This window comes from Dama dama, chromosome 27 (assembly GCF_033118175.1).
Source record: "Dama dama isolate Ldn47 chromosome 27, ASM3311817v1, whole genome shotgun sequence".
Classification (NCBI taxonomy): Eukaryota; Metazoa; Chordata; class Mammalia; order Artiodactyla; family Cervidae; genus Dama; species Dama dama.
Window position 1 is genome coordinate 50,465,617 of NC_083707.1, and position 24,084 is coordinate 50,489,700.

General features: G+C 46.3%; 1 protein-coding gene across 5 annotated transcripts; it reads right to left on the reverse strand.

The window, feature by feature from the left end:
* Positions 1-205: 205 nt before the first annotated feature.
* On the reverse strand, positions 206-23,796 carry MRO (maestro). 5 transcript variants are annotated; one of them, XM_061131085.1, is made up of 7 exons: positions 19,187-19,573; positions 10,164-10,266; positions 8,744-8,890; positions 7,522-7,704; positions 3,718-3,873; positions 1,960-2,067; positions 206-1,371 (listed from the first exon to the last, which is right to left on the reverse strand). In XM_061131085.1, the coding sequence occupies exons 2-7, from the start codon at positions 10,260-10,262 to the stop codon at positions 1,318-1,320; spliced, it is 747 nt and encodes a 248-aa protein (XP_060987068.1). In that variant the 5' UTR covers positions 10,263-10,266; positions 19,187-19,573; the 3' UTR covers positions 206-1,317. The 5 variants fall into 5 exon arrangements, with proteins under 5 accessions (XP_060987068.1, XP_060987064.1, XP_060987065.1 ...); XM_061131081.1 differs by lacking the exon at positions 206-1,371 and adding an exon at positions 19,582-19,801 and having other exon boundaries at positions 1,380-2,067; positions 19,187-19,305; XM_061131082.1 differs by lacking the exon at positions 206-1,371 and having other exon boundaries at positions 1,380-2,067; positions 19,187-19,305; positions 19,529-19,801.
* Positions 23,797-24,084: the final 288 nt, after the last annotated feature.

Consider the following 24,084-nt stretch of genomic DNA (forward strand, 5'->3'; position numbering starts at 1 on the left):
ATTTTTTACAAAAGGGACTGTGAAACTTAACTCATTATAAGACTAATGTGACCCCACTTATAAATAGGATTGATCACCAAAAAACTGACACAGTAGCCAAGAGATAATTAATAAAAATGTATCATCAGTACACATAAAAGCAAAAGTTAACTGAATCAAACAGAAGAGCAGCAGCGGTGGTTTTTTTAAATTAGTTTTATTTTTCTACATTTCTACATTTTATTTTTTCTACATTTCTAACCATCCATCAGTTATTCCATAACAAGGCAGTGTGCTGACTGAATGTAGGCTCCTATAGTCAGGATTTGAATTCCAGTTCGATTAATTACTGGGAAATCTTGGGCAAGTTAATTTCCCTGTGCCTTAGTTTTCTTGGGCTTCCTTGGTCGCTCAGATGGTAAAGAATCCACCTGCAATGCAGGAGACCTGGGTTTGGTCCCCCGGTGGGGAAGATCTCCTAGGGAAGGGAATGGCTACCCACTCCAGTATTCTGGTCTGGAGAAGTCCATGGACAGAGGAGCCTGGCAGGCTATAGTCCACGGGGTTGCAAAGAGTCAGACATGACTGAGTGACTTTCACTTTAGTTTTCTCACCTATAAAACGAGGGTGCTAATAGTACCTTTCTCATGGCTTGTTGTGAGTATTAAATAATACTTGCAAAGTGCTTAGAGAGTGCCCAGTGAACTATAAATATGCTCAATACACATTATTCATTATTGGTATTCCACATATTACCATTAGCTCAAGGTTTTTCAACACATGCTTCATTGATTTTTTTCCTCTTTATTAACTATTGTTTGGAATGATCTTGGAGATACTGACTGTTGATGACGATGAACTAGAAACTGCCCTCCACGCTAACTTCTTGGTACCTTGGCCAACTTTGAATAGGTCTCACCAGAAAAAGGTATTAATAACAAATGGCAAAGGATCAATAGCAAAAAAAAAAAAAAAAACTTCAGGTAATATTCTCCTAAGCCTTAAAAATTAAAAAGAAAGGTTGGCAACAGACATATCCTTAAGAAGAAAAATGCTGAGAAAAAAGCACTGAATCCACATATACTTTAAATGTTTTAAAGAAAGGACGCACCTTGTCATCAAACTTGTGTGGAAGAAAATGAGACATAAGCTATTTAGAATTTAGTTTTGATGCAACTATACAATTCCACAGCCTTAAGTTTGCCATCAATTGCTCTCCCAACATTCCATTTTCTATCACAATCACCAGAGGCAACAGAGCATCCAAAGGGTTAAAAGAGGGGAAATATCAGCCCCCAGCCATGCGCTCACTGGACCCACCTCCCTGCCGCTCTGTGTTTACAGGATTTTATTTGCATAGAAGAACTGCAGGAGCTCGGGATGGTAGTGGCTCTGAAAGAAATTGGCAAAGGGACACGTGAGGGAAGGATCCGGCAAACCTCCTCGACTCTAGAATGAGTTGATGGTCATCAAAAGCTGAGCTTGAGGATAAACAACTTTCAGGTTCTCAGAGGAGGAGGAGGAATCACTTGCATTCACCCAGAAATCTAAGACAGGTGGTGCTAGCGGTAAAGAACCCGCCTGCTACTGTATGAGACATAACATAACGCAGGTTCCATTCCTGGGTCAGGAAGATCCCCTGGAGGAGGGCATGGCAATCCACTCCAGTATTCTTGCCTGGAGGATCCCATGGACAGAGGAGCCTGGCGGGCTACAGTCCATAGGGTCACAAGGGGTCGAACACAACTTAAGCGACCTAATACACACACAGAGATCTAAACAGGAACTGCCCGTGTATTTTGTGCACAGTCCTCTGGGCGTTTTGCCATTTACATTGCGTTGTGGGTCAATTACAGTTGAAACATTCTCGGCCTGAGTTGTTTATGGGGGTGACTCCCTGGCGTGCCGACCACCTTCCACCTTAACGCGGCACCGACTGCGCAGGGATTGGAAGAACGACTCCTGCCCTCGCTCACTCACCAGCTGCCGGCAGAGTTTCGGGTTCCTTTGATCCTCCTCATTCTGGAAGCTGTAGTCCTTGCTTTGTCTCAGATATGGAGAACAGGCTCGAAAAGTTGTTTTGCAGGCCTGAGAGAAATAATACTACCACGTTATGGTCAAAAACATGAGAGTTTTATAATCCAAAGCAAGGAGGAGGAATGCACCAACCTGTGGTCTGAGGACCACTGGGTGTGTGAAAGTCACTTCCAGGAAGTTTGAAGATTTGAATCTTAAAGGATTTATGCTTATGTTTTTTATTTTATTTTTCAAACTTTAAGCTTTTTATTTTGTATTGGGGTATAACTGATGAACAATGTTGTGATAGCTTCAGGTGAATGGAGTAGGGACTCAGCCATTCGTATACATGTACGCATTCTCCCCCAAATTCTTCCCATCCAGGTTGGCACATAACTTTGAGAGGATTTATGCTTATGCAACGACCATGTCTATAACTTCGGACTGGTGGGGAGGGCAAAGCTAGAGTTTACCACAACCCTTCCTGTCTCATCAAAAGTAGTGGACTGCTCTATTTAAATGGATAACCAACAAGAACCTACTGTACAGCTCATGGAACTCTGCTCAATGTTACTGGGCAGCCTGGATGGGAGGGGAGTTTGGGGGAGAATGGATACATGTGTATGTATGGCTGAGTCCCTCCACTATTCACCTGAGACTGTCACAACATTGTTAATCGGTGATACCCTAACACAAAATAAAAAGTAAAAAAAAAACCTATTTTAAAAAGTCATCCTAGATTCCTAAATTCAATTTCGATCTCAATCTCTCTCTCTCCCTCTCCTTCCTTCACGCACCACCTTAAAGAAGATCAGTGATTTAGTGGAACCCTTTGCTGGGCTTCCCTGATAGCTCAGGTGGTAAAGAATCCACCTGCAATGCGGAAGACCTGGGCTCGATCCCTGGGTTGGAAGACCCCCTGGAGAAGGGAATGGCTACCCACTCCAGTATTCTGGCCTGGAGAATTCCATGGACTCTGTAGTCCATGGGGCCCGACAAAGAGTCAGACACGACTGAGCGACTTTCACTTTCACTTGCTCCTGATGGTTTTGAAACTCTCACCTGCTCTAAAGCAGCCCTGAGGTCCAGCCAATCTCATTAGGACACATTTTCTCCAAGAATGAAACAAAAGTTTTGTGGCTCAGACAGTAAAGAATCAGCCTGCAATGCAGGAGACTCGGGTTCAATCCCTGGGTCAGGGAGATCCCCTGGAGAAGGGAATGGCAACCCACTCCAGTATTCTTGCCTGGAGAATCTCATGGATAGAGGAGCCTGGTGGGCTACAGTCCATGGAGTCACAAAGAGTCACACACAACTGAGCCATTAACACACTTCTCACTTTTCATAGGAAGCTAAGAAGCCAAATCTGAACCAGGTGCGATGACAAAAGCTAGCTGGGAGTGACCGAATCTCCTCTGAGAGGAGCTGCTGCCCCAGAGAGTCAGCCAGCACCTCCCTGCCCCCTCTCCATCAACCTGACTGTATCTGGCATTTACAGGGGCCGGGACCAGGCAGGCAGGACAGGACCAGATGGAGAAGAACACCCCTGCTCAGAGAGGAATCAATCAGCCATCAGAGAGGCACTTTCTCCAGGACTCACACGGATGCTCCTCTGAGCGTCCACGACGGACCTGGCATCCCGACTCAGCAGGGCTGCCTCCCCGCTACCTCCGCAAATGGTGCTGCAGTTCCAGGCGGTTGCCCGGAGAGGCTCAGACTTACCGTGGCCACCTGGGGATTCCTGTCCTGTAAGTGGGTCAGGAGGGAGTCCTGAGTCTGCTTCACCTGACGGGTAAAGAACCTCTTCCACTTCCGTCCAGCAAGGGCAGCCAGTTGCCCAAACAAGACAAAGGCAGAGTATCTCAGGCTGTCATTCTCCTGCGGGTCCCCCGTGAACAGAACAACAAGCCCCGGTCAGTACCACAAAGAGCTGCATCACGGGACAGTGAGGCCCTACTCCCTGCACGTTCCACGTGGGCCCTGACCTCCCGTCTCAGCACTCAGCCGGCTGGGCTGGGGGATGGAGAGGAGACCCCCTGAGTCTGCGCTGAGGCGCTCCTCCAGCAGGCTCGGGGTTAGACGCGGGCATCCCTGTGGCTACTCCCAGGTCCCCAGAATTTTTCTTCATTGTTTAACATTTTGGAGATTGACGATGTTTACAGGGTTTGAAATTCAAAATAACCAAGTATTATGGGGTTCCCTGGTGGCTCAGATGGTAAAGAATCTGCCTGCAATGCAGGAGACCCAGGTTCGATTAATTCAAAATAAACCAAAACGATTTATAAAAAAGAAAAAAAGTATGTCTCCTTCCTACACTTCTCTACCTGCCACCAAAGTTCCCTCCCCACAAAGTCATATATTTTGTATGCAGCCCTCTGGAAAATTAAGAAGGAAAAAATAAAATATACATTATTATATAGCCTTTCCCACATTTTTACACAAATGGACATGGACCATTCCACTGTTAGGCACCTTGGTTTTTTCATCAATCTCTCTGGGAGCTCTTTTCCATGTCAACCCAAAATGAGGTTTTTTTGGGGGGGTGGGGGGGTGCTGTGTCATATGACCCACTCCCTGTTAATACTCCCAGCATTTTTGCCAGGCCATCTCTCTTTACTTTGGTCTGAATTCTCCCACATGCAGCAGAAGCCATTGTTTCTTTCCTGACATTCTGCCAGCTCTCCAGCTCTGGATCTGATTGCCTGGTGTGTCCCTGACTGCAGGTCAGCAGCTTCAGTCCTTTCTCCATCTCCCCAGGGAGCTGTCTGGTCCAGGCCTTTCCCTGCCCAGGTGAGGAGACATCGGGATTTGCCCAGAGTCACAGGATGAGGGAACAGAGAACCAGAGTGGTAACCCAGTCTCCTGACTCATGGTGAAGGAATAAATCAATGTTTCCTGATCCTCACCAGCTCCAGGTCAACCAGAGGGAACCGGACTGGGACAGGCCTCCTCACCTAGAACTGGGGGGCCACAGACATTCAGCAAGACTGGACACCAATGATCTCTTGTGAAACAATGTTTAGCACGTGTGACACATACAGAAATTGCTTTAGTGTTGTACTTTCTCCACTGTTCTACCAGTGTGTGTGTGTTTAATTCAATTCAGCTAGTGCTCATTGAGTCCTGACTCTACCTGAAGCACTACCCTAATGCTATGAGATGTAAGGGGATGTCTGTTCCCCCAGGAGTCTGACAGTCATCTGACGGGGACACCCCACAGGCAGGCAGGGAAGGATGCTCTGACAGAGTTACGAACTGTCAGAGCTCCCCATGAGTATCCCCAGGTTTCACCACGACAAGGGCTCTCTGATCAAAACTCACAGTCTACCAGGCTTTAAAAAATGATTGCATGGGAAAATGGGTTACCTCTTTACTCCTTAAAGCCAGACCTGGGGTAAGTTCCTTGACCCCCTCAGCCTCAGTTTCCTCAGTCACAAGATGGAGCTGATAAAAAGAGCTCATACTCACTTAACCAAGAAACGTGGGGCCAGAAACTTTTTGGAATTCCATTTTTCACCTCTCAGATTCAGTGTCCTTAAGCGTTTATTTTATGTATTACACAACACTCCCACGGGAGGGTCTGCAGCAGTACCCCCGAAGCAAATGCGCTTGGAAAGGGGACTGAGGAGTTTCCCCTGAGGCCCTCGAAGTCCTCGTCCTCCCCGGCTCCTCCTCCTCGAAGTCCTCGCTTATCCTCCCCAGTTACTCTTCCTGCGCCCCCCGCACTCACGACCTTAACTCCTAACCGCTCCTCTCCTCTGGAGGAAATCCAGTTTGCCGGAACCTCGGTTGCTGATGTGCACAAAGAATCCTCCCTCTTTCAAGACCCATCTTTGCCCGCCGCGTACACACACAGAGGATTCCATCACCCCCGTCCGCCCCACCCAGGAGGGTTGGCTGTAATGGGGCCCTGCATATACATACACTGAGGACGCTGACGCTCACGTGTGCTCAATGACATTCCCGAGACTTGATAAATTAGGATTGGTGCCCCGATCCCCGGTCCTATTTAAAATATCCCTCCCTTCTTCCCTAAGGCTGAACACTCCTTCCAGGGACTCTCATGCCTGGAATTCTAGAACAAAGGCTTATGCTGTGCCCCACCCCCCCACCCCTCAAGATCGCATGGCAAACAAGCCCTGGCGATTAAGATGACACCTCCAGAGAGACTTAGAGACACCTCCCTGGAGATATCTGCTTAATATTCCAGGGAGGTGGAGCGGAGACCTCCCTCCCCACCCCAGAGAGCCCTGGTTCACATCCAGAGCACAGGCCTCTCTGTCTCCCTGAGCAGGAGGGGAGGCAAATGTCCCAGCAGCTACTCATAAGCTTCAGGCCCCAGACTTTACGGGTTTCTCTTCCTCCCGTGGGGTGCAGTCACCCGGCTCTCACAGAGTTACTCCTGGGGAATCAGCTGTGCATAACTCATGCAAGAGGCTCTGTGAGTAAATGCAAGGTCTGTTCCCTGCTCTACAGGTCTTGCCTCTGTGTGTGTGTGTGTGTGTGTGTGTGTGTGTGTGTAACATGTGTCCAAGCACTTTTTGTTCAGCCTGCCTTGTCACCCAGCAGTTAAGAGGGCAGGCCCTGATTGTAAAGCAAGTGTCCTCCAATTAAAAATCAATTTTAAAAATTAAAACAATAAATAGATAAGCAACAAAGATATATTGTACTAAGAATTACAACCATTATCTTGTAACAACTTTTAATGGAGTATAAACTGTAAAAATACTGAATCACTATGCTGTATGCCTGAAGCTAGTATTGTAAATCAACTATACCTCAATAAAAACAGAATTCAAATAAAAAAAGTTTTTTTAAAAAACAGAAAAAAAAAAGTGCAGGCCCTGAGCAGAGGGCCTAGTTTCATACCCACTAACTCGCTCCATGATCCCTGGGCAAGTTATCTAACCTTTCGGGGCCTTGGTTTCTTCCTCTATAAAGTGAAGGTAACAGCGCCTGCCTCACCGGGTTATCGTGAAGATGAGACGATCCATGCTCATTGCCTGGCAACATGCCTGCACACAGTAGGAGCTCACTAAACAGGAGCTACTCTGATCATCACATTTGTAAGAAACCATTGAACACACGTGGGCATCATCATCGTTAAGTGTGTATACACTCACGGTTCTATTAAGACGAACACTCCTTGAGGGGTGGTGATGGAATCCTACATATCTTTATATGTCTTCCATAACCCCCAGCACAGTACCAGTCTCTCAACAAGAAAGTTGAAAGTGAAAGCCACTCAGTCATGTCTGACTCTTTGCAATCCCATGGACTATATAGTCCATGGAATTCTCCAGGCCAGAATACAGGAGTGAGTAGCCTTTCCCTTCTCCAGGGGATCTTCCCAACCCAGGGATCGAACCCAGGTCTCCCGCATGGCAGGCAGATTCTTTACCAGCTGAGCCACAATTTCTTAATAACTAGTGAATAGCAGAGGCCTTGTTTCCTGAGCAACGTATCAGCGGGGGCTCACATGTGTGACTTTAAGAACCTGGAATCTTCCCGCGTCGTCTCACTTACATCATCGAGCAGAGTCCGGGTCTGGAGGGTGATGTCTATGAAGAAGGAGCCCAAGGCTTTCCCCTGCATCTTGCCCAGGATGATGGTCAGGGTCTTCATGCTTTCATGGATGACTTCAGAGCTCACTGGGTCATACAGACCGTGCACCAGCAGGTCTAGGATAATCTTCTTATACTTTCTCACCTGTTAGCAAGGTTTGGAAAGCGTTAGCAGCACAGCAGTCACTCCGCATGGCTTGGAAAGCAACTCCACCTCTAATCATCCAATAACCTGGGCTTGGACTAAGAGGTCGTGGCTTTCTTCAGCATGGGATGCAATAACTCTCAGCAAAATAACAAATGCTTTCAATAATCTGACCCAAGAGCCCAGTTCAGCCTTGGAAGAATGGAAAGAGCAGTCTGGAGCCTAGCCCTGTGGGTGGGTGAGGCTGGGGAGGGCACGTAACGGAGGGTGGTTGGCTGAGTGACCTAGGGACAGATGGCCTATCAGGGACTTTGACAGGGGATGAGACGAAATGGCACTGAAGTTGACAGATGCTGAAGGAAGAAGTGGGGAAAACATCTTTTCCTAAACAAACATAAATTCTTAGAAAAATTAAATTCACCAGAGGGTGATGTCCAGCCATGTGTTAACCTTGCCTGTGGTTCTGTATCCCAAGGCTGATGATACTGAGGAATGATGACCCTGAACTGACCCCAACGGAGTCACATGAGCCTCTAGACAGTCTCCTGCCCTTGAGGGTGGGAGGAGCCAGGGACTCTGAGAGCTTCTGACCTCTCAAACGTCACGGTGGTGATGGATGTCGTTCCATGGTTCCCTTAGATCCCAAGGCAGACAGGACGGGGAGACACTCTCCTGCTGACCATGAAGAACCAAGCTGCCATGCTGTGTGAGGGCGGCCTCTGGGAGCCGAGGACGGCCAGTCAGCAAGGAAAGAGGGACCTTAGTTCTACAACTGGAAAGAAATGAATTCTTCCAACAGCTCCCAAAGCTTGGAAGATGACCCTGAACTTTAGAAAGGAATGCAATATGGCCCACACCTTGATGGCAGCCTTGCAGGCCCCTGGGCAGAGGACTCAGCTGAACTGTACCTGGACTCCTGACCCAAGAAAATGGCAAGATATGAATGCCAGGCCATGGAGATCCATTACACAGCAGTGGACCCCCAGTCCTGGGGACTCCAGGCCACGAGGGCTGGCCGAGCGCCCCCTGCCCTTCCTACCTTGTCCGGGGTCTCACAGGCCATGGTTCCCAGGCCTCTCATCACCATATGACGCTTTTTAACACTGGGGTCCCGGGCTGTCTCTGCCAAGATGAAAAACACATTCTTCAGAGGTTCCTGCTTCTGAAGCCTCAGATTCCAAGAGACCTAGGTGGTGGGTCAAAAACACATTGATTTGGAAGTGTTCAGAGTGACACCCTACCCATCACCAACCCTGATCCCTCCCTATAAGAAAAACCTGTTTTGCTGCTTGATTTTACTCCTTCTTTCTCCACCTAAAGACACCTGGGTTTTGCTGGGAATACATTGTTTAATCTATGTATTGGAGGAAAGAATGGAGGAAGAGAAAAGGGAGTGGAGAAAAATGATGCAGAGCTCATGTTGAGGTAGGTTTGGGGGGATTACGGAGAGGAGTGTCTGGGCAGCTGTGGATGTGACAGAGCTGAGACAACGGGGCTTTAGGAGTGTTCATGTGATCTGAGAAGCCCAATGTCTTTAATAGGACAGGGGAAGCTGTGTTCCCCAAGTCCCAAAGAAGGGTTTCCTTGACCTTCTTCCTCCCACAGCTCTTCCTTGTTTTTCTGCTCCACCTTGTAGCTAAACCTTGAAAAACGTGTCTACACTCACTTTCTCCAGGTCCTCTTCTCCATTCTTTCTTGAACCTTCACCCATCAGGCTGATGGCACCCATACCCCTTCCCCCACTCTCTGTCCCCAGTAGGACTAAATCCCAGGGTCAATTCTCAGTGCTCATTTCACTCAACCTCTCAAGAGCCTTTGACACAATTAGCAAAGCACATCGATAAGCATTTCAGGGCACCTGAAAGATGTCCTACCCCAGAATGCGAGCATCTGAGCAATGAAGATTAGGAAAAGAAATGCATAAATAATGCATATTGGGAAGCACTATGTGGCTGATGCAGAAATCTGGACTTCAAGGTCTAAACTCTAACTGTAGGGCAAGAGATGGGATATCAGAGATTTGAGCCCTGATACCAAGAAGGGCATGTTGTTCTGGGCACCACATAAACAGCAATGTGTTGGAGTCAGAACCAAGATAATGCAAGATTCAGGCAAGATCCAGACAAGATCCTAATTATCCTTAGTAGAGGGTGTGGGATGGGGCTAGAGACGAGACCCACAGCCCTATTTGGTGTTTGTGTGATTACCAAGGCTCATCAGTATTTCTGAATATTCACTGCAGTTCATTCTATATTATTATCATTAAGTTCACAGCAAGCTAAATTCTTCCCAACTCATCTTCTTGTTATCCTATAAACAATTCATTCGTGTTAAGAGCTGCCATCAAACTTTTTTCAGAAGAGGCACCTCAGTAGAAGGAATGGAAAGAACCCGCAAGCACACGTATCGCAAAGTGGCTGCTGAGACAGGCCATTTGTTCATAATAATTTGTCTCAGACCTTGGAAAAGAAAGACATCACTGACGTGCTTTTCTTCTTGGGCTGGGTGGTGGGGCTGGAAAGGGGCTGGCCCAGCATTCTTCCCGGTGTTTGGTCCATGGAACTAAAAAAAGAACAAATCATCATATGAGCCACAGACACTCAAAGCCCAGTGCCAGGTGCTTCTTCTATGAAGAAGCATCCTTGAGGTTTGTCCTGGGGAAGCTGTCACCAAGGAGATGGACCAGTCACATCAGAAGATAAAGAGCAACACCAGCATCACAAATCATCAGGGAAATACAGATCAAAACCACAATGACATCCCACCTCTGGGAGTGCACCCTCGGTCAAAGCCTGCAGTGGGTTAGGGCTTATTCCTTGAAGAACCAGGTGCTAAGCCAAGCTCTTTGTTCTTCTTTGTTTCTATACAGCTTGCAATTTTACCACGTGTGTATATTATTTAAAATATATCGGGTTGGCCAAAAACCCAAACGAACTTTTTGACCAAGCCAATACATTATAAATAAAGACAGCTTGCAAAGTGATTCTGATCTGCAGCCTGATTTGAGACCCACTGGTGTAAACCAGTGCTTCTCAGACGTGAGTTATCAGACGTGAGTTATCAGAGGAACTTGTTAAAATGCGGATTCAGACTCAGTGGGTCTGGGGTGGGGTTTCCTACCTTTCTTATAAGCTCCCAGGTAACATCAAGGCTGCCAATCCCGAGTACCATGCTTTGAGAGCAAATATGCAAAGTTGAAAGCTACAGGAGATAAGAAAAGGCTATGTGCTAGAAGTGCTGGTAGAGACGTCCCACTGCATGCAAGAGAGCTTTAAAGGAAAGGCTGAAGCATACTGTACGCATCGAGATTCCAGTGGGATTCCATGTAGTATGTTTCATAGGAAAGGTAATAATAACAATTAAAACAGGAAAGTGGTAAAAGATAAGGCATCAGGAAGTAGTTTAAGGCCAGCTGTGAAGGACTGACTGGAGAGTTTATAGTTTTAATTGTAATATTAAGTTAAATTTGATTAGTTTAATTATGTAATTAAATTTAATTTAGTTTTAATTCGTATATGAGTGAACCACTGATTTCTTTTTAGATGAAATCCATGTAACATACAATTAACTATTTTAATAACGTTGTGCAACCACCAACTTTATCAGGTCCTAAAACGTTTTCATCAAAGAAAATCCCATACCCATTAAGAAATCACCATTCTACCCTCCCCGCCCAGTCCTGGCAACCATTAATTGGATTTCTGTCTCTACGAATTTACCTAATTTTGGATATTTAATATAAATGGAATCAAACAATACTATGGCCTTTTGGGTCTGGCTTCTTTCTCTTGGCATGTTTTTGAGGTTTATCCACATTATCGCACATACTGGTACTTTATTCCTGTTCATGTCTAGGTAATATTTCATGGTATGGAAAGACCACATTTCATCTTTTGATGGACACTGGGTTGTTTTCACCTCCTGGGTACTTCAAATAGCACTTCTATGAGCAATGGTGTACAAGTGTTTGAGCGTTTGCTTTCAATTCTTTGCGTATGTACCCAGGAGTGGAATTGCTGAGTCATTGGAATTGCTGAATCATTGCTGAGTGATTCTATATGGGCTTCCCTCGTAGCTCAGTCGGTAAAGAATCTACCAGCAATGTAGGAGACTTGGGTTTGACTCCTGGGTCGCGGAGATCCCCCAGAGAAGGAAATGGCAACCCACTCCAGTATTCTTACCTGGAGAATCCCATGTACAGAAGAGCCTGGCAGGCTACAGTCCATGGGGGTCACAAGAGTTAGACATGACTTAGCGACTAAACCATCACCATGGTGAGTCTATGTTTAACTTTTGGAAGAACTGCCAAACTGTTTTCCACAGTGGCTATAATGTGCAAGAGTTCCAATCTTCCCACATCACCAAAAGCTTAGTTTCCAGTTTTTAAAAATTATTATTACATTCATCCTAGTGGGTGTGAAGTGGGTTGCCCTTCTGGGTTTGATTAGCACTTTTTAAATGACTACTGGTATCTTTTAGTATGTTTGTCTGTAGTTTGCATACCTTTATCAGAGAAATGTCTATTAAAATCCTTTGCCTATTTTTTAATTGAGTTGGTCTACCTTTTTGTTCTTTAGTTGTAGAGCTCTTTACATATTCTGGATGAGTGCATGCGTGTGCCTAGTGGCTCAATGGTGTCTGACTCTTTGTGACCCCAGGGACTGTAACCTGCCAGGCCCTCTGTCCATGGGGATTCTCCAGACAAGAAAACTGGAGTGAGTTGCCATGTCCTCCTTGGATCTTTGCAACCCAGGGATTGAACCTGGGTCTCCCACATTGCAGGTGGATTCTTTACCATCTGAGCCACCAGGGAAGTCCCACACTCTGGATACTAGACCCTTACCAAGGGCTCCCCAGGTGGTGTAGTGGTAAAGAACCTGCCTGCCAAACTAGGAGACCTAAGAAACCTGGGTTCGATCACTGGGTTGGGAAGATCCTCTAGTGGAGGGCATGGCAACCCCCTCCAGTATTCTTGCTTGGAGAATCCCATGGACAGAGAAGCCTGGTGGGTACAGTCCATGGGGTCACAGAGTCACACTCGACTGATGCGACTTAGTGCAGCGAAGACCCTTATTGGATATTTGATTCACAAATACTTTTCCCACTCAGTACTTTGTCTTTTTTATTTTCTTGATAATGTTTTTATGCACAATAGTTTTTAGTTTTAACAAAATCTATCTATTTTTGTTGTTGTCATTGTTGTTCAGGCTTTCAAGTGATATATCTAAGAATTCACTACCAAATCCAGTCACAAATATTTACCCCTATGTTTTCTAAGATTTTTATGGTTTTAACTCTTAGACTGTTCACCCATTTTGAGTCAATTTTTGTGTATAGTGTGCAGTTGGGGTTCAGCTTCGTCAAAACCATTAAGCTTTGTTTTGGTTTTTAAAAAAAATTTTAGTAGAATTGACAGGCATGTAGCTAGAGTGGTTCTCAACCCTGCTCATGTTGGAATCACCTAAGGAACTTTGAAACATTTAATGCCCTGTCTACACCCAGTGGAGAAGGCAATGGCACCCCACTCCAGTGCTCTTGCCTGGAAAATCCCATGGACGGAGGAGCCTGGTGGGCTGCAGTCCGTGGGGTCGCTAAGAGTCAGACACGACTGAGCGACTTCACTTTCACTTTTCACTTTAATGCACTGGAGAAGGAAATGGCAACCCACTCCAGTGTTCTTGCCTGGAGAATCCCAGGGACGGGGGAGCCTGGTGGGCTGCCATCTATGGGGTCGCAGAGAGTCGGACACGACTGAAGCGACTTAGCAGCAGCAGCAGCAGCTACACCCCAGATCAAGTTTACCATCATCTCTGGAGGTGGGCCTGGGAATGAGTATTTTTAAAAAGCTCACCAAGTAATTCCAATATGCAGTTACTGAATAGACTAGTGACCAATCATCTTGTTTTGCCCTGGTGATATTATGATTTATAAGAAAAAACATATATTTGGTCTTGGCCCCATTCCTGGCACAGAGGTCCTAAAACCCTTGGAATTCCCTAAGTGATTAGAACCATAAAAGCATCTTCTCTCATGCTAATGAGGTGGCCCTAAGTCATCTAAAGGTGGGGGCTGGTTGTCAGGGGAACAAATCCAGTGATCAGAGGGCTGGAACTTTCAGTCTCACCGCCTCTTCTCCTGGGAGGAGAGAAGGGCTAGAGATTGAGTTCAGTAACCAGTGGTGAATGATTTGATCAACCGTGCCTGGGTAAAGAGGCCGCCACAAAACCCCAAAAGGATGGAGAGCTTCCAGACTGGGGACCACATGGAGCTTTAGGGAGGGCTGTGTACTTGGAGAGGCAGGGAGCTCCTTGCCCTTTCTCCACGTCTTGCCCTGTGCATCTCTTCCATCTGGCTGTTTCTTAGTTATATCCTTTTATAATAAACCCGTGATTCAGGAAGTAAAATGTTCCTCTGAGTTTTATGAGCGCTCTAGCAAATTAATCAAACCCAAGGGGTGGGCTATGGGAACCCTCAGTCTACAGCTGGCTGGTCACAAGCACTGGTGACAACCTGGACTTGGGATTGGCCTCTAAAGTATGGGGACTGAGCCCTTAACCTGTGGGATCTGATGCTATCTCCAAGTAGATAGTGTCTGAGTTGACTGAACTAAATGGAAATGAATTGTGGGGCACCCAGTCAGTACCCACCCAGGAACTGGAGAATAGATTGGTGGTATGCAAAAAAATCACATTGGGGCTTGGCCCTGATGGGTTTCCTGGGACATGGGACTTTCAGAGCTAAGAGCCAAAAAGTCCTGGGCAAGCCAGGACAAGTTGGCCCTGCTAATTTTGCTAGAGTTCTGAATTTATTTAATGCAGGTGACTGCTTAGAACCCAGTCCTGTTAGACAGCTGTGCTTCGGAACATTTGACTCTGTGACCTGAAGGTACATGGGGATTTGGTTTCTCCATCATCTTTGCCCCCCTACCCCAACCCAAGCTGGTTTCAGTAATGCTCTCTTAGTCAGAAAACACTCAGGAGACCCATGAAGACACCTCTTCACCCTGTAACCCCTGTCTCTATTGCTCCTTCATCCCTAGACAGCACACCTCCCCTCACCACTGCAATGAGGGACCCCAAACCCCCACCCACCTCCCCACCCCTGAACACTGCACTCCCACTAACTAGCAAGATTTTTTTCTTTTTTACGGCAACATGGCATGTGGGATCTTAGTTCCCTGACCAGGGATCAAACCCACACCGGCTGCATTGGAAGAGTGGAGTCTTAACCACTGGACCACCAGGGAAGTCCCCTAGCAAGATGGTTTTTGTTTCTTGAATAAAGGTGTTCCCATACACTTCACACTGAGCCAGTGGTTCTCACACCTAAGTGCACATCGGAATCACCTGGAGGACCTGTTAAAACACAGATTCCCAGAGCCCGTCCCCAGGGTTTCTGATTCCGTACACCAGAAGCAGGACCCATCAATCTGCATTTGTAACCAGCTCTCAAGTGATGCTGGGATGGTCCCAGTCTAGGCACCGCCACACTTTGAGATCCAGGGCCTTTAAAAAAAAAAAAAAAGAAAGAAACCACAGTATTACTACGTCATCCCCTTCCAGAATGAAGGGATTTAAAATTTTGCACTGAGGCAAAAAAAAAAAAAAAAAAAAAAAACATGCTTGGTTGTTCCTTTCTGGGGAATTTCTGGACACAACCTCTTGTATCAAAGGAACCTGCCACTCCTCAGGCTGAATGCTTTGGATCGGAGCTGACGGGCGCTGAGCCGTGGGTATGTGGAGCTTAGAAGAAGAAAGTTCCCTCGAGCTGATGGTCACTCCCCAAGGAGGGCACAGGCCTCAGTAATAAACAGCTGGTGTCCCTGTTCCGAGGCATAAGAAAATCATGCCCGAAGGAAGGAAAGCCAACCTGCTTCCTTGGTCTTCACTCTGGCCTCTCTTGCAGGATTGGCAGAGCACAGCTGAGGGCTTTCACCACCCAGGCCGCTTCCCCAGGTCTCAGAAGGGAAAGGCCTCACCTCTTTCTTAGAAATTTATCTATTTATTTATTTTTGGCTACACTGGGTCTTTGTTGTTGCAGGCAGGTTTTCTCCAGTTGCCGTGAGCAGAGCCTACTCTCTAGTTTCGGCCAGAGGGCCCTAGGCTGCATGGGCTTCAGCAGTTTTGACTTCTGGGCTTTAGAACACAGTACACAAGCACAAAAGTTGTGGCACACAGGCTTAGTTGCCCCATGGTACGTGGGATCCTCCCGGACCAGGGATCGAACCCATTTCCCCTTCACTGGCAGGCAGACTCTTAGCCACTGGACCACCAGGGAAGTCCCAGCCTTGTCATTTCTTAAGAGGCACACCTAATAGAATTTAAGGCCATGGAAGGCTCTCAAGCTGAGCAAAGTATGTGAGGTTGAGCACCCTGCTTGGGGGATTCAGTTGTGTTTAGAAAAACACAGGGCCCCACAGTAGCTCACCAACTCCCATCTCCCCAGCAGAAGAGAAAAACTGTGATTTTGTTTAATCTCAAGGTGTCAGGGCTCATCTCCATCTTTGGGGTGGGGAAAGCAAAGCATTTCTCACCGTATTGGCTGGGCCTCCTATGTCGGAATGCCCCAGAGTGCTTGTTAGAAGTGCCAGGCCTGTTCCATAATTACGGGATCAGAGTCCCAGGGAGCGGAGGGCCTGATTGCGTTTACAGGATGCCTGGTGACGGTCCACACAGCTGGCGTAGAAGAACCTCCGGGATATTCAGGAGGAAATTAACCAACTCCAGAAGTGGCAAACTCCACTCACTTAAGGCTGCACATTGAATTTCTCTTTCAAAATAAAATTAAAATCAGGCCAAGCTGTACAGGCTGTGATTTGGACATACCTCTTGGATACTATTCTTAAAGGTTTGTTTTAAAAAATACAACAAACGTAAAAGTTACTTTGGGGCTGCTGAGCCCTTCACCTGAGTTTTGTCTCCCGAGCTTGTGGCCTCTCAAATGCCTCCTTTCACCCACCTGCCTTGCTGCCTGCCTCCCTCCTCCTCTCTGCAAATTAAGCCCTTTCAACCCAAACCAATCAAACAAAAGGATCATCTCCACCTGCTGCAAGACAGAATCTCCAAGAGGAATGTTATAAGCAAACGATGAAGAAACAGAGTGTGTGGATTTGAAGACTTAGGTGTCCACGCATGCATGCATGCTAAATCGCTTCAGTCGTGTCCAACTCTGTGTGGCCCCAGGGAGAGCAGTCCACCAGGCTCCTCTGTCCACAGGATTCTCCAGGCAAAAATATTGGAGTGTGGGTTGCCATTTCCTTCTCCGATTTAATTGCTAAGTCACGTCTAACTCTTTGGAACCCCATGGACCATAGCCCACCAGGCCCCTCTGTCCATGGGATTTCCCAGGCAAGAATACCAGAGTGGGTTGCCATTTCCTTCTCCATAGGTGTTCATAATTCCACTCATAAGCCCACTGGCCCCAAACAGCCATTCTTCACTACGAGAGTTGGGTTCTTCTACTGGGTGACTCAGACGCCTTTTCTAGCATGACTGAGTCCTCTCAGTCTGGAGGACACCTGAACGCCTTGAGCCTAAGGCCAGGCTCTGCTTGGAGTTTTGTTCACCCCTGTGCACCTTCTCCAGTGAATTCTTCCCCGTCTGGAAAGTCCTTCCCTCTGTGCTGATGACCTGCCCCCGATGGGGACAGTTTCACCGTCACAGCGACCCTGAAGCTTGTCTTCATGGCCCCGTTGTGTTCTTACCTGGTCTTTCTGAACAGACATGACTTAGGTGAGTTTTGCCCTTTAGGCTGACTCCCAAATGCCTCTGCAAATTTAATTCCTTCTGACTCAAAATGTTAGGTTTATAATCAATAATCTTTTAACTCATTAAAACTAAAAGCTATATTATGAAGACCAAAATTCTTATCTGTTAAATGAGGGAGAGGGAAAGAAATTGGTAGGTTTGCAACAATCCTTCCAACACTGAAGTTATTAATGATAATAATAATATTAGTAGCTACCACAACTGGACACTTGTGTATGCTAGGCACTACATTTAGCACTTTGTATACATTGCAGGAGAGGCTGTTTAGCTGACCTCTACTGAAACGACTTGCCAGGTTAACCATATTCTGCAGGCCCTCTGCGAATGGTACATACACACCAGTGCTTGCGGCTCATAGTACTCACTTAACTTCTGCTGCATTAGTCCTCATATGCTTACCAAGAATCAGTTTATAGCAGCTGTACTTGTTACTGTAACTGTGAATTTTAACTATTATAGAAACTGATGAAATATGAGAAAGGGAGTTGTTTCTGTGAAAACAAAATTGAATATGTTGGGAGGTTTCAACAATGGGGAAGTGGCTAAAAAAAAATGCTGTCCAATTAAGATTTGTGTGGGTGGACAGAAGTTTGAAAACAGTGTTAATAATCTGTAATGATTTACTGGAATTGGAATGTTCGTACAGAAAGTTATTTTACCTGAGTCTTCCCAGATGTCTTTAATTTCTCACTACATTGAAAGAAACCCAACCTAGACCTCACAGATGCAGTGTTATGCATGTGGCTTATGCAAAAAAGCTCAAAAAACACCCCCTGGAGGATTCTACGTTCAAAGAAAAGGCCATGGCCCCACATTAAAAACTGGGAAATTCTACCTTTTAAGGTAAAATATTTGATGTCATGTTTTATATCAATATCATGTTTTATATCAGTAATTCACTCCTTCAACCATAAGCTCTCTAAAATCCATTCCCAATCTCTCAAATAAGAAGTCTTTGTTTTATTTCATTTAACCTTTACAATAATTTTGACAGATGGGTTTACTTATGCCCACTTTAGAGGAGAAACTGAAGTTTAGAGTAATATAAACAACCCATGTCTATGTGTGCAGGCTTAGTCACTTCAGTCCTGTCGGACTCTGCGACCCTATGGACTGTAGCCCACCAGGGATTATTATGTTAATGGGATTCTCCAGGAAAGGATACTGGAGTGGGTTGCTATTTCCTCCTCCAGAAGATCTTCCCCACCCAGGGATGGAACCCGGTCTCCCGCATCTCCTGCATGGCAGACAGATTCTTTACCACTGAGCCAGCTGGTTAGGCCATAAACAACTCAAAGTAAAATAGCTACTAGCAGAGAGGAGTTTCAGACGCCAAAACTATACTTCCCATGACTGTGTTCTAAGCCTGTATCCAGCTCCTAGACGATCTCCTGAGTGCTGGCCAGGTAAGGACACACCACAGAGACACTTGAGTTTGAAGCATCGGTATCTTTTCGGCCCCACCCTCATCTAAAGCTCTTAATACAATGATCTTAATATAATAATCAAAATCTATTGGTCATAGATAGATTAGCATAGTTTGTGAAAGAAAAGAAAAAAGTCTTCATCAAATCGCCTACTACAGTTTTACAAAGGGAATATCAACTCTCTGATGCGGTGACCCAAGTGACATTCCAGAAAGGTCTGGGGATGCAAGTGGACCGTGGCCTCCTCCAGCCGCAGCCCCGTGGCCCCAGCCGGGAGCCGGCCCTTACCTGCGGTCACGTGGCGATGCGGCAGGTGCGGCCGGAGCCCGGGTCACCGCGCAGAGCTGCTGTTCCCGGGGTAGCCGCCAGATGGGATGACTCGGCTCAATTTTCCCAGCCCTGAATTCCTAACATAGAAGAAAGGAAACGAGAAGCAGGGTCTGTTCAGGATAACGGGTCAGCGCAGAGTGCTGGAAAGTCTCAGATGAGGGAAAACAACACAAATCAAAGTTTAGATGGGCTTGAAGTGGGGAAGGGGGCCGACCTCTGATAACCACAGCCCTGTCCTAGGTGGACACAAGCCCCCTTGTATCCTTTCCTTCCCCAGACCGGGATGAGGTGTTTTCCCACCTCTCTGTGCCGTGTTTGCCCCTTATTCGCCCCTCACTCCGAGTCCCACCCACAGTTTCTAAAGAAAGGACTGCAATTCTGAGGCTCCTTCGCCTGCGCGGAATGAGAGGGCCCTGCCCAGCCGCGATCCCGGGGGCGGACGCTAGATGGCGGCATCGCTCAGTGGACCGGTTCCAGGGAGCCCCTGCGAACGGCAGGCGCTGCGGCGCTTCCCTCCCTAATCCAGTTGGAATAGTTTTGAATCTCAGGACGGGACACGGTGTTCCCGGCCAAGCGGAGGCTTCATTGTGACTGATTACTGCACCACCAGCCAGAGCGTTGACCGTTGATGTCGCTTCCTGCCCAGCAAACAGGTCCTGAAAGGACTGATTTGAACTCTCAATAATGTAAATGATTTATTGGGAAAACCAAGTCAAGCAAAAAAGCCTGTGTATAAAAAGTCCTTGTGCAATTTAAGAACCTCCCTTCCATCATTCTTTCTTCCCTGGACTCTCCACCCAAGTGCATACATCTATTTGTTGATAATTATTTACTGTCTGAGTGTGTGTTGGGTAACTTGGGCAACGTGTGGGAAAAAGGAAAAAGTTCTATTTTTTAAAAGTTCCAGGAGCTTCTGGTTATGCTAATAGGTAATGTTTATTGAATATTTCTGAGTGCCAAACACTGGGGTAGATAGTGCATAGACCATCTTGTTTGATTCTTAGGTTAGTACTCTTAATTATGATTCTCATTTTCATAATGGGGAAATTGAAGCACAGAGATGACCTTGCTCAAGGTCGAATGGTTAATTAGTGGCAGAGTTAGAATTCAACCACAAGTGGGCTCATGTCAGAGCTTAGACCCTTGGCCATGATACTGGGCAGTGGGCAAGTTTGGGAAATCTAACTGGGTGACAGGTGGACAAATATAAACTGAAGTATATCAGAGTGGAAGTTTGGAAGACAAAGCAGAGGGAGAGAAAACGGATGCCTTGAGAAAATAAGAATGAGGCTAAAACAAAAGCCTCTTCGGGCATACACGGGCACCCAGATGACCTCTGAAAATGCCGTTTCAACAGGGAAAAGAAGCTAGACTACAGAGCTGGGGAAGAGAGAGGGGAATGAAGGCATCTTACTGTAAAAGGAAGGCAATAAAGAGACTAGTGGAGACAGCAAGGTCAAGAAAGGCACTACCGTGTTGCTGGGTGATTTTAAAATAGAATACAACTTGGATGTGTTTCAAAACTGTTGCAAAGGAGACCTAAGAGGTAGGTAGTGCAAGCAGTGAATAGTAAGATAGGAACAGCTGAACGGAGGGATCAAGGGGACAGGGGAGAGAGTTGGCTCTGGAGGGGAGAGAGAGAGGACCCTCCCGACACCCACTCCTCAATTTTTATCTGAAACTGGGAGACAACCACAGAGATGGAGATGCATCAACGTGAAAATGAGAAGAATGAGCAAGTTCGATTCATCCAAATCAGCCTCTATCTTCTCAGGAAGACCAGAGTTGGATTATCTGCCAAGAGTGGGAATAAGATTGAGGAGGTCATATCCTTGCACTGAACTAATCTATGCAGTGCTTAGGATGACCAAAAAGCAGATAAAATTAAGCCAGGCCACAGAAGCAGATAGAGAAATAAAATCTATGATGCAAGTGTCAGGATTCTCTGCCAAGTCTCACGGGTGACTCAGGACTGAAATATACCTGCCCCCCTGCCCCCATGGACGGAAATACAACAGATAGACTATTAATAACCCCTCAGGTCTAAAGTTTCTTTGTATGCAGGTGTTGATACATTTGGCAGAGAATTAATGTGTTCCTCATTTGCCAAACGGGAAAACAAAAGGCAGACAAGTTTGCCTGTTTGGCTTCAAGTCATAGAGAAAATCTGGGCACAACCAGAATTGGTACTCAGGAGCCTTGCTGATCCAAATTCTGCTCTGTTAAACACTTCCCACAAAGAGCATGGACATAGCCAACGACCTCAGAGAGTCCCAGACACAGCAAAATCTGGGAAGCATCCAGACCAAGACATAATGCCGAAGCAACAAAGGTTCACCTAATATGGCCTTGGGACACAGCTCAGCTCTTCTGGGAATTAGAAGCCTCTTTGATAATTTGATTGCAACAGACTGATGTACTTATGACACAATATCCTTCACATACTGTAATTATTTCATTTTATTATTTAACAACTCTATTTTCACTCTCAATTAATACTTCCTTATTGTCGGAAGTTCAGGGGCTGATGCCTCTGGAAAAATCAAAGAGGGTAATTATTGAGTCTGCTGTTACTGATGAAAAAGACAACAGGCAGAACTAAATTGGTCAGCAATTCACTGTCGACTTAGACTTGGCACATGAGGACAAATGGCTGGCAGCAATCAATATGGTTTCCTCTTTAGGGTCAGGATGTTCAGAAGACCCTCCTTCTGTACTTGTGTGTGGTTGCTTCGGGAAACTTGCCTAAAGGGGATGGTTTTGAGTTTCTTCCCTCTCATCTTCTTTCAGGAAATACCTCCAGGTCAGGCCAAACTCTCCCTTGATTTTCACTTCTAAAAAGAAATCTAATCAGCTGCCTGCTCAGCCACAAATTAGGAATGCCAGTTTCTCATTCATTCTTTCCTTGTTCTTCAGTTGCTCACGGAGCTCCTCGTTTCAAGGCAGAGTGCTCCCAGGTGCCCTCTGGAGACCACAGAGGGCAGAGAGAAGACATGGTCTTCCATGTCTGTAGAAGTCATTAAGGGCCCAGGAGAGGAGGTGACAAAGAGCAGTCCCTCAGGCTAGCCTTGGGTTCGATCCCTGGGTTGAGAAGATCCCCTGGAGAAGGGAAAGGCTACCCACTCTGGTATACTGACCTGGAGAATTCCATGGACTGTAGAGTCTATGGGGGTCACAAAGTGTTGGACACAACTGAACGATTTTCACTTTTCACTTTCTACTACAGAGCTGGTTTATTTTAATACAAAAGCAACTTTTTGTTTCAAATCTTTGAATACAATAGATAGCACAAGGAGATGCACAGGGTTTCTCCCTCTTTAAATACCTTCAGGCACAGGGAGGCAGGAGCCTACCTACGAAGTCTCTCCAGTTCTACCAACCAAGAGCAAGAAGCTGCTCTCAGCCGTTTCCTTGTCCAGCCCAGCATCTGGCTGCCCTGCGGTCTGTTTTCCTGACTATATCACTTGACAGTCATTGTCAGTACTGAAAGCAAGAATATGTTCCAACTTTTCTGTTAAGTAGCCTGAGATGATCTCGGAAAACAGTTTGCTACTCAACCCAGAAAACCCACAAAGTCATGCAAATCCAGAGGCTCAAATCTTCATGTTCACTGCCCAGATCATCGAAGTGTGCGTATCTGAAAAGCCGGCAAGTCTCTGAAAGATGTCACTTTGCAGAAGCAACATGCGCCCCTCCGTCGTCCCAGTGGCCGAACGCCCAGGCCAAGAGGGCTGGCACAGGGTTGGTGGACCCTAGAGTGCTTCATGTTTGCCGAAAATGCTTTAACGCGCAGAGAGTGATCCTGAACTAATCTGATGTCACTTCTCACTGGGTGCTGAGCTCATTCAGGTGAGCAAAGCCCCAGGGTATGCCTCTGGGTTTACAGAGCTCACAGTCAGATTAACCCCCATGAACTCCAGCCACTGGCCAGTGAGCCTTACTGAAAAAGGGCAGATGGTTGGACAGAAGAAAACAATGCCCCAGAAGAAACTGAGGAAGCAAAACCTTATGGTGCAGGAATAAATTCAGCATAAAATAAGTGCAAATAAAAATAAAAAAAGAAGAAGTTCAAGTTTTTTGTTTGTTTATGACCCCATGGATAAGCTCCTCTGTCTATGCATGGGATTTCCCAGGCAAGAATACTGGAGCAGGTTGCCATTTCCTTCTTTAGGGGATCTTCTAGACCCAGCGATCGAACCTGAGTTAGCAGGCTGATTCTTCTTCTCTTTTTTTAAGAGTTCAAGTTTAAACATCTTTCCTAGCTGAGACATTAATTACCCACACCATCACCCGTACCCCCACACCATCATCAAAACCCCTACTACTTGCAAAAATAATCCTAGAAATATGTAAACATTTCTCAGCCCAACTGGTTCAATCTATAGCAATCAATGAACTGTGTTGAGCGACAGTGTTGAATAGAATTGGTTGAATCCAGAAAATATTCCGTGCTGTCTTACCTGAGCTGGGTGATGAGGCCTCCTCCTCGGAACTCATCCTGGTGAAAGACGAAGTGATTACTCCCAGGAACATCGCAGTCCTTTAAACACGCTCGGGGCTGGCCGTCAATTGCGTTTTTGTCCTTGAAGATGAAACATAGAGCAGATTGACATTTTATCGTGAGTGGGAAATGCATAATAAGGCCTTTTTAGGCTATCTGTCCCTGATAGTTGCTAGAGATTCATTACAGGCCATGCTGTTTTGCAAACTTTGAAAAGTTTTGTGTTCGTTTCCTGTTTCTGCAAGGGCCCAGGGAGAGAGCCCCAGGAGCCTCACTGCGGCAGAGAATTGAAACAATAGATAGCCGGAGAGTAAAATCAAGCCCACCAACACGATCACAGGTCACATTCTCCCTG

Coding starts and splice junctions, on each gene's coding strand:
- MRO (XM_061131083.1), bottom strand. CDS start 10,262: ATGGACCAAACACCGGGAAGAATGCTGGGCCAGCCCCTTTCCAGCCCC. Junction 8,891..10,163: donor TGATGTCTTTCTTTTCCAAG/GTCTGAGACAAA, acceptor CCCACCACCTAG/GTCTCTTGGAATCTGAGGCT. Junction 3,874..7,521: donor CCCGGACTCTGCTCGATGAT/GTAAGTGAGACG, acceptor GGGGACCCGCAG/GAGAATGACAGCCTGAGATA.